This window comes from Microtus oregoni, unplaced genomic scaffold (genome assembly GCF_018167655.1).
Source record: "Microtus oregoni isolate MIOR12 unplaced genomic scaffold, Mior012 000000F_ref0000247, whole genome shotgun sequence".
NCBI lineage: Eukaryota > Metazoa > Chordata > Mammalia > Rodentia > Cricetidae > Microtus > Microtus oregoni.
The window spans coordinates 19,099,372-19,112,526 of record NW_024543059.1 but is presented as its reverse complement, the minus strand read 5'-3'; the positions used below and the strand labels follow the sequence as shown (position 1 = coordinate 19,112,526).

Sequence of the window (13,155 nt, the reverse complement as noted above, 5' to 3'; positions counted from 1 at the left end):
CATTTCTGTCCACAATAGGCACCACCCTCTGTTGACTACGGGCCATCTCTCTGTCCGGGTAAGGGGAAGGCCTTCCGGTGCTCAGTTAACTGTTGATTCTTTTCTTTGGCAGGAAAAGGAAAGGGAGAAAGATAAAATTAAGGAGAAAGAGAAAGAATCTAAAGAGAAGGAAAAAGATAAGAAGACTCTTAACGGACACACTTTCAGTTCCATTCCTGTTGTGGGTCCCATCAGCTGCAGCCAGTGCATGAAGCCTTTCACCAACAAAGAAGCCTACACTTGTGCAAGTAAGAGACGCGCTTCTTCCTTTCATCAGATGAGGCTCTCTCGCTTTCAAGAAAGCTGGTTTGTTTCTAGTTTCCTGTACATCCCACCCCTGATCTGTTCCTCATTTATGTGGAGAAGTAACTCTCTGTGTGTTTTTTTCTAATTTTAATTATGTAACTTACAATCTATAATTTGTTTTCAGATATCTCTAATTTCATATTCTCTGCTTAGAAACCACCTCCTATTGCCAGAAACCTGGCAGATCAAAGCAGTACACAGTCTCGAACCTTAAAACTTCCCAGTTCCTTTGTCAGATCATATATATCTATTTTTATGCACTGCTCCCCACACCCAGCACACACATGCACACAGAGAGGGGAGGGGGAGGACAGAGGGAGGGTATCATGCAGTTTAGAGATTTAAACTCAGGGCCTGATTAGGAAAGCAGTCTGCTCCTGTGGTACCCTTGTGCACTTATTTTAAATCTGGTCCTTTAGAATATGATCCAGCTACTTGGCATCCTTAAATCTTGGTGGCTACCAGATGAGAATGTCTGCGTGTGCACATGTGCTTCATGTTTCTGTTACTGATCTGCTGAAAGACAAGTCTTTTAACTGAGCATGACTCAGCCTTTGAAAAGGCATTCTCAGCAAGAGTCAGTTGGCTTTCTCTGGACAGGACTTAGATAACAAATGTCTGTGTCACAGCCGCTGAATTCTACAGTTGCAATACAAAGATACCCTTAGATATATCAATAAGAATGGCTTTGTTCCAGTAAAATTTCCTTTACAGACACAGACATTTAAATTTTTGCATGCCATGTCATTTTCATCTTTTCAGTTTTTTTCAGCCATATAAAGTATAAAAGCCATGCATGGCTCATGAGCTCTGCAAAATCCAGCAATGGGCCAAATCCGGCACACACACTATAATTTGCAAATCTGCTCTACATTAGTGTTTCTCAGAATTGTGTTAGTGCACACATAGAAAGTAATTATATTTGTAAAGTGTACCAAGGTAACATAAGGAAGCTGCTTTGTTCAGCGGGAAGCAAGCTGGGAATCAGCCACTGTAGGCCCAGCACAACAGGAGGCTGTGGTGGTTTGTCTCGTGTTAGACTGCACACATGCAGACAAGACAGTGTCTGAGTCATACTCAAAGGAGCGAGTCTCACAACTGACATGATGATGTCTTGTTCTCAGTTGTTTATTGTACATTCCAAGTAATCTGTTACTAAAAATGGTTAGCTTACTGAAATTAGAAGTGTATATATATGGGCAGATTCAAAGTTCTGAAATAATTTTGGCTTACTTGCTTTCTTTAGTACAAAAGAGGGGTGACGATGCAGCTAGCTAAGAACCTGTAACCTCTCTTACCTGTGTCACAGCCATTATGACTTTCACAAATAAATTTTTAAAAAGGCTTAGTCACATATGTCCTTGTAAAATTAAGTGAAGGATATGTTATATCCTCCAAAGTAATCTATAGTCATATTTATTTAAGTCTTTCAAGAGAAAAGCACTTACCTAAATCAGTATGCATTCCTTTAGGTAGAGATCACACATATTGCTGTTCTCCATGTGTGATTTAGCAAAACATTGAGAACTGCATCACATAGTACTAAGTCTCAGGTAAGCTTTATGATGCAAGAGACCAACTGTCCAGTGTGTCCACTGTCCCCACCGTGATTGTCTGTTGCAGCCCACTCTCTAGCGAGAACTCTTTTCTTCAGTGTCAGTTTCTGCTTCTCAGTACTGCCATTAATTAATTTTCCTACACCAGAAGTCAATAAGCACATTTTTAAACCACGTTATCTATTATTAAACATTTTTAGCATATTAACCTGGGGCATTTAATGTTAAAACTACATTCAGATTGCACTATACTTAACAAAGAGCACATTGTAAGATGAGAGCTGCAGGTTTGTCATTTTATTTTCTGGTTAGTTATAAGTGTGGTTGGAATTGTCCTACAATTGTCCTACAGCTTCTCCAAAGAATTTGTGCAGCTGTCTTTTTCATTGTAAAAACAAGGTATTCATCATAGCATGGTGAAGGTGAACAGATAAGGAGCAGTATTGTTGTGGGTGAGAAACACCTCTCCTCCCTCAAGAAATTCTCAATATCTGTGTAAGGAGAAGCTGCCTGACATAAATACCAAGCGAGGCTCCAGTGCATCAATCTATAGATTGATTCTACTTCTCATTAAGAGCTCGTATTAATTATTTCTTTCATGATGGAATGCCTGACAGTGGCTCTAGTTTCAGTCCCTCATGCCGGGAAAGCATGACAAAGTTGGTGGTAACAGGAGTCAAGACCCTCCCTAGTGACTTGTATCTGCCAAGTATGCCACCTAGACACCATATCCCAAAAGGTTCTAAGCTCCTAAAACAACTCAACCAGGTAAAGACCAAGTACCCAAAACCTATTTCTGTGGGGAGTGAGGGGGACAGTTCACATTCAGGCCATAGCAGGAGTCAGTGTAAACGGAAGCTGCCGTGACTGGGAATGCAGGTCACTAATGGACCACTCGCCTACCATGTACATTCTGGGTTCAGTCCCCATCACTGGGAGAAAAGCAGAGCTGGAAAAAAGAATTATTTTGCATATTCCCTCCTCTTTCTTATGAAAGTGCTTTTATTTATTTGGAATCACTAATATCAGAAAAACATTGAAAGGCCCCAGTTCTTTGAAAAGTTCGTACAGTATATCTTGAACATATTCACACATTCTCAACTCCCCCTGTAACCACCTACCCATTCCTTCCCATCAGACTTTGAGTTTTCTTCCTGCCCTAATCTAGTCCAGTTTGTGTTGCCCAACTAATCTGACCTGTGGTTCAACCTACCAGGGGTCATATCATTGAAGGAAGCTGATTCTCCCTCTTCCAAGAGCTATCACATGCCATTAGCTTCTCAGCTAGTAGTGGGATGGAATTTTTTGCCCATCTATGCAGGATTTTGTCTGGCTTGAACTTCACAGTCCTATGCATTTCGTCAGAATGTGCAGCTGCCCTGTTGTGTCCAGAAAACACTGGCTCTTCCACTTTCTCCACCTCCCCTTCCAGGGATATCCCTGAGCCTCATGGAGAGAGGTGTGATGTGAACGCTCCATTTAGGACTGAGCACTCCACAGTCACTCATTCTCTGCAGTCCAGGGTCTCTGTTAATTAAGGCCAACATTCTTGACTGGCAGTATCAAATTGATATTCAAGGGATTTCACTGATAGAGCAGACTGAACTACTTTCTACTGTAGAAATATTAAAAGGATGGGGAAACTATATATATATATATATATATACACACACACACACATGCACATACATTTTATTAGTCTGAATTTTTTTGTTGCTGTGACCAGAAATCAATGACTTGAAACAACTTAAGGCAGGAAAGATTTATTTTAGTTCATGGTTTTAGTAGTTTCCATCCATCATGTAGATTGGTTTGGTAGAGCTGAACAGATCACATGGTGTCTAGGAAACAGAGAGAATGCTTTTGCTGCCTGTCTTTCTCCTTTTTCTACTTTATCTGGGCCCTCCTCTGATGGTGGTTGTATCTACCTTTTGAGTATATCTCCCCAAATTCTCTGTAGCTAATCCTTTTTGAAAAATCCTCACAGATACATCCAAAGCTCCTAGGTAGATAACATTAACTATCTCTAGTCTTTATCAAATTGATACCCAAACACATCTCCTTACATCATAATATTACATCCCTGGTCCCCAAAGCTTCAAGGCTACAATCTATGTATTCTTAACAGTATTGTCTAGAAGTTCAAAGGGTCAAAGCAAACTCTTAGCTTTGAGCTAATTAAAAAGGAAATTGAATATTGGCAGTAACAGTGACACAGAGTATGCATTCCCATTCAAAAAGATAGGTACAGCAGAATAACATGAAGACTTGCACCAAAACAAGATTAAAATCCATCATGGTGAATGTTAAATCATATAGCATCTGAAGGCACATAATGGTATGATGTGGGACCCAAGACAGGTCTTGAGCAGCCTCGCCCTTAAGGTATTGGTTTTTATAACTCCTATGGCCCTCTCTTTAAGGCTGGCTTCCCTAATTAACTGCACCTTTCTTTGGTAACATTCCATATTCGTAGGGTCTCCATTGCATCCTTGACTTCACCTTCACAATTTTAATGCATTGCCCTTTGAAGATTCCAACTCTGCCATACATTACCTGGCCCCCGCCCCTCCCTTTGAGATCAGGGTAGAAGCCCCATGATGCTATAACTCTTGGATTCTTCCTATCTACAAAAACAGTTAACACTATGAAAATAAAATCAAAGACTGCTATAAGCTCAAGCAGTAGCCAAGGCCCCCTTGAAACATTGTCTCAGAGTGCGCCTGAGAAAACATTTCCCTAACAGTGTGTCAATGCCACCTTGTGCCCCAGATGCACAACAAGGTGGCCTTGTTGAGTGTGGTCTTGATTGCTTTGGTCCAGTCCTTTCTTGGATTGGACGTCAACCATACAAGCAGTTCCCTAACAGGTAGCCCTAGATTCTCTTCTCAAAAACACTGTTTTCAAATGAATTAAAACCTCTACACCCTAGAGCTTGGAATGAGTGGAGTTCTGCCAATTCCTGAGTTGTCCTAAGGATATCTTTCCTATTCCTTTGATGTCCTTGGCTTGTTTTTAGTGGTGTGGGTGTCTTCAACAGCTCTTCTGTCCTTGGCCCCAACTTTGCACATATTTCTAAACTTTCTTCTGGTGTTTTTTTTTTCCTTACAATTCTCACTAAAAAAAACCTGTCTGTAAGAGCCAATAAAGCCCATTCCATAGCCTGAATGCTGGACCGTGGCAACATTTCCTTCACTAAAAATTGTTAGCCCAGCATTCTCACACTCAGCCTTCTAAGTCTCAGGGCTTACTCAAAATATAAACAAGTTCTCGGCCACAGCTTAAAATGGATGGCACTGGTCCAGTCTATGTCTGTCCTCACTCCCATTGAAAACCTCACCACCATCAGTCTTCCTATCCCCTTTCCTGTCGGCATTCTGAGTGTCTGTGCTCAGAATCACTCACTAAATTATGCTCAAGCATCTGGGGACTCTAGAGGGCATCTCCAGACCTTTGAAATGCTCACATGCTAATTCTTAAAAGTTCTCACACCAAGTATTTTTTTTTATTACTTAGACTTTCCCTCTCCTGACAAATAATTATTTATTTTGACTGATGGTTTCAGTCCATCTTCTCCATCAGGAAGAGTATGTCAGAGCAGAGCTGGTCACATCTTGTGCCAAGGAAACAGGAAAACAGTGTCTACACTGGCTAGCCTTTTCCCTTTTCATTTTACTTGAGTCCCCAGCCTACGGGATAGTGCCATTCACATTTATGGCCTCCCCTACTTAGCATTGTGAAAATGCCCATATAGAGACACTCAATGTGTCCTTTCTCAGTCTAATACGCTTGAAGTAAAGAGGCAGAGGTAGGCGGATCTCTGTGAGTTTGTGGCCAGCCTGGTCTACATAGCAAGTTTCAGGACAGCCAGGGGTTATACATAAAACCCCTGTCTCAAAGAAGAGACAAAAGTAAATATTAAAAAGTAGGAAAAGGTACATAATAAATGGAAAATGAGACACCCAATTATGGCTGACAGTCTTAAAGGTTAAGGGTATAGAAAAAAATGGATTCTTTGACCTTCCCTCTCCCCAGGACCCTGATTGGAATCCTTTAAGTCTGGGGTCTGGGTTTCTACCATCCTTTTATGCTGGGATAGATAAGCAGGCTAAGCAGTTTTAGAAGCTGTTTTGTGAGGTCCCATTTAAGAATAGTGAAAACATTATGATCCCCAGCTGGAGCAAAATATAGAACTGCTCTGGCCCAAACAGCATCTTCAGAGACTCCACAGAGAGGGGGTCGGATGTCCTGTGAAGTCAATAGCAACAGCACAGGTGCCACAGAGAAGCAAACCAGTATTGCTATTAGCAGATACGTAAGCAAGAAAGGACTTACTAACTGGATAACAATGATAATGGGAAAACAAGATGGAACAACTGATCAGACATAGAATTTCATTTAGAGGATAGTTGTGGGAAATTTTCAGATATTCTGGCATATTTGTATCTTCAGTATATTCAGATTTATATTTGTTAGCAAAAGATAAAAGTGGCTGCTTCTCTGTATTCTTGATGGTTTCCAAAAGTTTTTCATATTGTGTGATTTCTTGTCTTTAGTGGTGGTAGTACTAGTATTTGGGTACTGGGAATTGAACCTGGAGCCTCATATTTGCTAGGGAAGCACTCTACCACTGATCTGTATTCCCAGCCATAGTTTTTAATCCTAAAAGTAATGAAAGTGTGGTGGTGTGTCCCAACACCTGGAGGGCTGAGACAGATGGAGTGCCATGAATTCTGAGGCCAGCCTGGGCTACACAAAAGGATCTTGCAACAAAAACAAACCAAGGACTCACCAGATCAAGATACCTGGTGACCTCTGAGTTTAGTCCTCAGAAACCCACATGATGGGAAGAGATTGTCTCCTGCCCTTTATACACATGACATACATAATGTACACAAGCTAAATAAATTTAGCTGTAATTTTTAAGTATTTAAAAATAAAGCAAGCCGCAACTGACAAAGGTCTGATCTCCAAAATATATAAAGAACTCAAGAAACTAGACTGTAAAAGGCTAATCAACCCAATTATAAAATGGGGCACTGAGCTGAACAGAGAATTCTCAACAGAAGTTCAAATGGCCAAAAGACACTTAAGGTCATGCTCAACTTCCTTAGCGATCAGGGAAATGCAAATCAAGACAACTTTAAGATACCACCTTACACCTATCAGAATGGCTAAAATCAAAAACACCAATAATAGCCTTTGCTGGAGAGGTTGTGGAGAAAGGGGTACCCTCATCCATTGCTGGTGGGAATGCAAACTTGTGCAATCACTTTGGAAAGCAGTGTGGCGGTTTCTCAGGAAATTCGGGATCAACTTACCCCTGGACCCAGCAATACCACTCTTGGGACTATACCCAAGAGATGCCCTATCATACAACAAAAGTATATGCTCAACTATGTTCATAGCAGCATTGTTTGTAATAGCCAGAACCTGGAAACAACCTAGATGCCCTTCAGTGGAAGAATGGATGAAGAAAGTATGGAATATATACATATTAGAGTACTACTCAGCAGTAAAAAACAAGGACTTCTTGAATTTTGCATGCAAATGGATGAAAATAGAAAACACTATCCTCAGTGAGGTAAGCCAGATCCAAAAAGAGGAACATGGGATGTACTCACTCATATTTGGTTTCTAGCCATAAATAAAGGTCATTGAGCCTATAATTCATGATCCTAGAGAAGCTAAATAAGAAGGAGAACCCAAAGAAAAACATATAGGCATCTTCCTGAATATTAACCTCATCATGCGATGAAAGGAGACAGAGACAGAGACCCACATTGGAGCACCGGACTGAAATCTCAAGGTCCAAATCAGGAGCAGAAGGAGAGAGAGCGCTAGCAAGGAACTCAGGACCGCGAGGGGTGCACCCACACACTGAGACAATGGGGATGTTCTATCGGGAACTCACCAAGACCAGCTGACCTGGGTCTGAAAAAGCCTGGGATAAAACCAGACTAGCTGAACATAGCGGACAATGAAGACTACTGAGAACTCAAGAACAATGGCAATGGGTTTCTGATCCTACTGCACGTACTGGCTTTGGGGGAGCCTAGGCAGTTTGGATGCTCACCTTACTAGACCTGGATGGAGGTGGGTGGTCCTTGGACTTCCCACAGGGCAGGGAACCCTGATTGCTCTTCGGGCTGACGAGGGAGGGGGACTTGATTAGGGGAGGGGGAGGGAAATGGGAGGCGGTGGCGGGGAAGAGACAGAAATCTTTAATAAATAAATAAAATAAAAATAAAGCAAGGAATTGTCTATGTTGAGGAAAACAGTTGTCACATAGGTGTGAAGACTTGAGTTGAATCCTGAGACGGTGTGGCATTGTGCATCAGTAATTCCAGTGCTTCTGCGAGAAATAGATGGAGACAGAACAATCCCTAGAAACTTGTTCCCAGTGACAAACAACAGAGACCCTGTCTGAAATGAGGCATCTCACTCCTGCCCCTCCACTCCACCCCAATCCTCTCCCATTCCTCCCTGCTTCTCACTCTCTATCTCACATACATGAAAAATAGCTCAACATTTGGAAATTTCCATAGACATATTAAAATGGATCTCAAAATTCTGTGACAGATTTTTGTTCAAGGTTATTTGTATTCGAAAGTACTATTGTTTCAACTATTATGTATAAACTCTTAATATAAAACACACACAGAGTGACCTACCAAACATTTTCTTTCCCTTCTGAGGGTTTTATTTTCATTTTATAATTTTTCCATGTTTTATTAGTAAACATAGATGATCAGTTGAAGCAAATAGTTCAGACTGGAGTGGCAGATACTGGGATAATATGCATTTATACTTTCTGCACAGACTCAGTGTCCTTGCCAGCTCCCAAGAGTCTTCTTGTCATTGCTTTAAACCTACCCATATCATTGATCCATCTCACGTCAGAAGAGCATAACAGAGAAGCTCAAGGATTATTACCCCAATAAGTATCCAAGGTTCAGAAATACATTTCCAGTTTGCAGTTATTCCACATCAGAAACTTAGTTTGGTGATTTAGCTACAGCTACCACCCTGCTCTAGAAGTAATGGTGGAAGAGTTTAATCATTCGATGGGAGCAGTAAGGTTTGTGTATAACCATGTGCAGCTTCCTTCTTTGGGGAAAAGAGCAGGAGCACTAGAGGTTTAAAAGCTATGGAATAGTATATAGTCATCTTTCCAAAAGAGTGAAGGAAATAAGCTGATTCACCTGGCTTTCTAATGGGCAGAGCCTTCAATGCATATTTGTATGTATGAAGCCACATCTGTTATCTTGGCAGGAAGCAGGAAATATGAGTAATCCAGAAATCTTTTGTCTTTTCCCTTCACCCCCACTCATGTTCAGGATCTTCCCAGTATTCTCAGGAAATGTAGCTTCTCTGCAGTTAGTCATCCACCGCTGAGTGGAGCTTCATATCCTCAACAGCTCTTCTATCAGGCTTTGGTTTGTAATTTAGAAAGATCAACTGTAGGACAAGCTGGAGATGCAGTAGATGGTCTGTAGTGACTTCCTCCTGTCATCTGTCGCATTCACGTATCCCAAATACCAGGAGATCGGTAGGATGGGCTTTTCAGTGAAGTCAGCATCACTGAGACCATGGGATTACGCCCTCACCCATCTGGACCAGACTCAGTGAAATCTGGTGCGGGATAACACGGAAGTGTTCATGATCATAGCCACAAGAAACATTGAGCAGCAGAGCATCTGTGTGCTGCAGGCAGTCTACTCCTGGGTTTAAGAGAAAACCTAAACCTCAGGTCAGGAATACCTCAAAGTGCTTGAGTTTAGCAGAAACCTTAGGAGAATTTCTTTCTTTTTCCAAACTATTCTCCTGGTTTAGGGTTAATGGGGGAAATAAATGTCCTTGCAGTTCTTTATTCTAAAGCATGCAAAACTATCTTTGAATAATAAACTGTTCTTTCTGGCTGCCATAAATCATTACTCTGGGGAAAGCTCAGAGAATCCTTCAGAATAAAGAATTCGGTATGTTCAGAGTTTTGAATCTTGCCAGTGGTCTTATTTTGTTTGCTTTTAACAGTTGTGAAATAACACTGAGATTATTGTTGGTTCGTATTCTGTTCTGTGAGCGTCTTCTGAGTACTTTTGTGGTGGGTTCTTTCTGTTGACTAAAACAGTAAACAGTGGTACGACTGGAACCTAAGTAGGAAATGTGAGTTCACGTTGAGTGATGGTTGTTGTTTTGTTTTGTTTTGTTTTTCTTTTGCTTTGGACTTCCTTAGAAGCAGCATCTCAGGAACTGGATGGTTTCTAGATGGTAATTTAGAATCAGTTCATTGCTTTTGTAAGGTATGAATTGCCCGAAGAAAAGATACTTATAAAGGTACTTATTATTTAGAAGAAAAGGTAGGGATCTTCCACAATAAAGTCCATTCTTGATCAACAAGAATGCTTTATTTCATTTCGTTTTTGTTTCCCAGTGTTCTTATGAAAGCTGCTGTTAGGAGCAGTTAGTCAGAATGGCTTAGCTCTTCTCTGTGGCTTTCCTCTGGTCTGAATGTCAGCGCTGTGGTTATTAACACTGGCTACCAAGAACCTCGCACATGCTTTTCGCATACAAGCACTATCAGTCCAGACGAGACAGCGCCTCAAAGTCCCCAGGGACTTTAAACAAGACGTTGCAGCAAGAGTTTTGGAGCATGTGTTTCTGAGTGACTGCTCGTTCCGTGGGTTGGTTGGATTTTGTGTGGTTGGTTGGTTTGGCTTTGTTTCTAGTGGTGTTTCTTTCCTTTTTGTTAGAATTAGAGTTTTCCATTTTCCCATAGGAGGAAAATGTTTCTATTTGTTCTTACAGGCCATTCTTCCATGTGTCCTTAAAAAGGATCAAATTATTTTTTCCATAGATTTTTGCCGCTAGTAGACAGAACAGTGCACTAAAGTACTTAAATGTTCTTTTCTTCAAAAGTCTAGCTGCAAATGACAATTTTTCTGCTGAGAAAAAAAAAAATGCAGTGTGTAACATTTCACCAAAGCTGTCTGATGGATAGTTTGCCAAAGGGGGGACGAAAGCAACAAATAAATGATCACTGCCAGGCATGTAAATTTACTCCATTTTCTTTTGTTGGATGCCTCCTTGTAGAGGGAGGGAGGGGAGAAGATAGATGGACGGATAGATGCAGGCTGAGCTGTTGACTTAGTTCAAAGAAATATGATAAAGGGTCAGCCCTAAGCCTACAAACCACTGTACTTTGTGACTTTCTTTTTTTGAAGAATTTTGAAAAAAATGAAATCATAACACTTACTGAGCTTAGGGAATGTATTAAAAAATAAAGAAAGCCAAATCAGTTTTTTTCTCTTTTATGAACATTTTACAAGTTTATTTTAAAAAAAAAGGATTAACATAGATTTAAGCATAGCCATTGAGAGTGAAAAGTACTTAGACAAAGAACAGTCTACAGCCAAGGGTGGGTACCAGCTCCCCGCCCAGGTAGATTTTCTTTGATCTTTCTAACAACTTAGTATGGTTTGTGGCAGTATGCTTAAAAAAATCTATTAAACTTGTCTTCAAGTCTTGTGTTTTGGGCAATTGTCTGTTTTAAAACAGATGATACGTAAAAGGCAAAAGATTTATACGATCAATGAGGACTACTGAGAACTCAAGAACAATGGCAATGGGTTTTTGATCCTACTGCATGTACTGGCTTTGTGGGAGCCTAGGCAGTTTGGATGTTCACCTTACTAGACCTGGATGGAGGTGGGCGGTCCTTGGACTTCCCACAGGTCAGGGAACCCTGATTGCTTTTCGAGCTGTTGAGGGAGGGGGACTTGATCGGGGGAGGGGGAGGGAAATGGGAGGCAGTGGCGGGGAGGAGGCAGAAATCCTTAAGAAATAAATAAATTAAAAAAATAAATAAAACAGATGATACGGTTTTAAGTCTCATGACTTTGGCTGATGTCACTGGGACCAGTAGTTTCTAAATCACTTATGCCTAGCACTGAAAGCATCCTATGGATTGAGTCCGGGACCACTTGGTAACGAGTTTAGTGTTTTCGAGTGGGTGCTTCAGAGTGGTAAACAGGCAGCCATGTGAACTGTTTATCACTGAGACTTGTGGCTTTAATACTAGGCATAGTAAAATTTCAGCTAGGTTGTGGGTTTAGAGGCAGTTAACTAAAAACATGAACTTCTTTAAAAGTTCTACTGGACACACATCCAAGATGTTCTTTCTTCTGTGACTCACGAAGTGGAACTGTTCTTAAATCTCAGACAGTGGCCCAAGAACATGAGAACTGCTGAAGTCTGCTCAAAAGTTACAGTGCCCCCCTTAAAAACTGCACTGCTTAGCCTTTTGCGGGGTGCTGAGACTGGGAGGAGAGGAACGGGGCAGGGGCACTTGGAAGCGGTTTCTGTCTGGGCTTTTTTAGTTTGTCCCATTTGCAGATCAGAAGTAGCAGCAAGTTCTCAAACAAACCTTTCGCCTCTTGTATTTCTTGTTGATGCCCCAGATATTACAGAGTTAGAGTAAAACAAGAGAAAAGATTCGTCTTATAACTGTGATGATGAAATTTGTATTTCAGAATAATGCATCACAAATGTGGTAAATTGCTATTTTTAAAGAATAAGGGAATCTAAGGAGTTTATGAGGGTGATAAAGTTTGATGCACTGATGTTTTTAATTTAAAGACTATTAATACAGATACTATAAATGGACAATGTAATAGGAACCTGTTGAACCCCAACTCAAAATGGAAAATACATAGCTCAGTGGTAGAGTGCTTGCCTAGACAGTATGAGACCCTAGGTTTGACACGTATCACCACAGAAAGGGAAGGAAGAAAGGAGCGTAGGCAGCATTTTGACACAGTACTTCATCCTTCATTTTCTAAGAAACAACCCTTCACAGTTAAAATTGAACTGGTTTCCCTGTGCCAGTCTTCATTCTTCCCTACAGAAAAGCGCTTTGTAATCGATGGTTTATAATTGCATCTCATAGGAACGAAATTTAATTTTAACAGTTGGGTTACTGTTGCCGTGCACCTCACTTTGCAAGTTCCATTCTTCTCCCCAATGTTCTGCTTCAGAGAAGTGAAGTACTGACGACATAGATGCAGAGCCTGGCCCTTAGCTCCTGGGGGGGCTCTCTTACAGACTTCAGGCTGTTCTGCTTAGGATGTGGGGTCACTCTCACTCTGTCTCTGTGACAGACAGGGCCACGAGGGCATCCTTGTGTCCTTGTGTGTGGCATTAGACTTGGGGCCAGTTCTTAAAATTGGCACACACTGCACTTCATTAGATGTTG

The 13,155-nt window shown here is 41.1% G+C and overlaps 1 protein-coding gene across 7 annotated transcripts in view; it reads left to right on the top strand.

Annotated features, from left to right (window-relative positions):
* The window catches only part of Akap13 (A-kinase anchoring protein 13), a 262,036-nt gene that overhangs the window by 211,888 nt on the left and 36,993 nt on the right, over positions 1–13,155 (top strand). For all 7 annotated transcript variants that reach the window (XM_041654836.1, XM_041654846.1, XM_041654825.1 and 4 more), the window contains one exon: positions 113–287. In XM_041654836.1, coding sequence (XP_041510770.1) covers positions 113–287 — 175 coding nt within the window. The remainder of the gene's footprint in view (positions 1–112; positions 288–13,155) is intronic.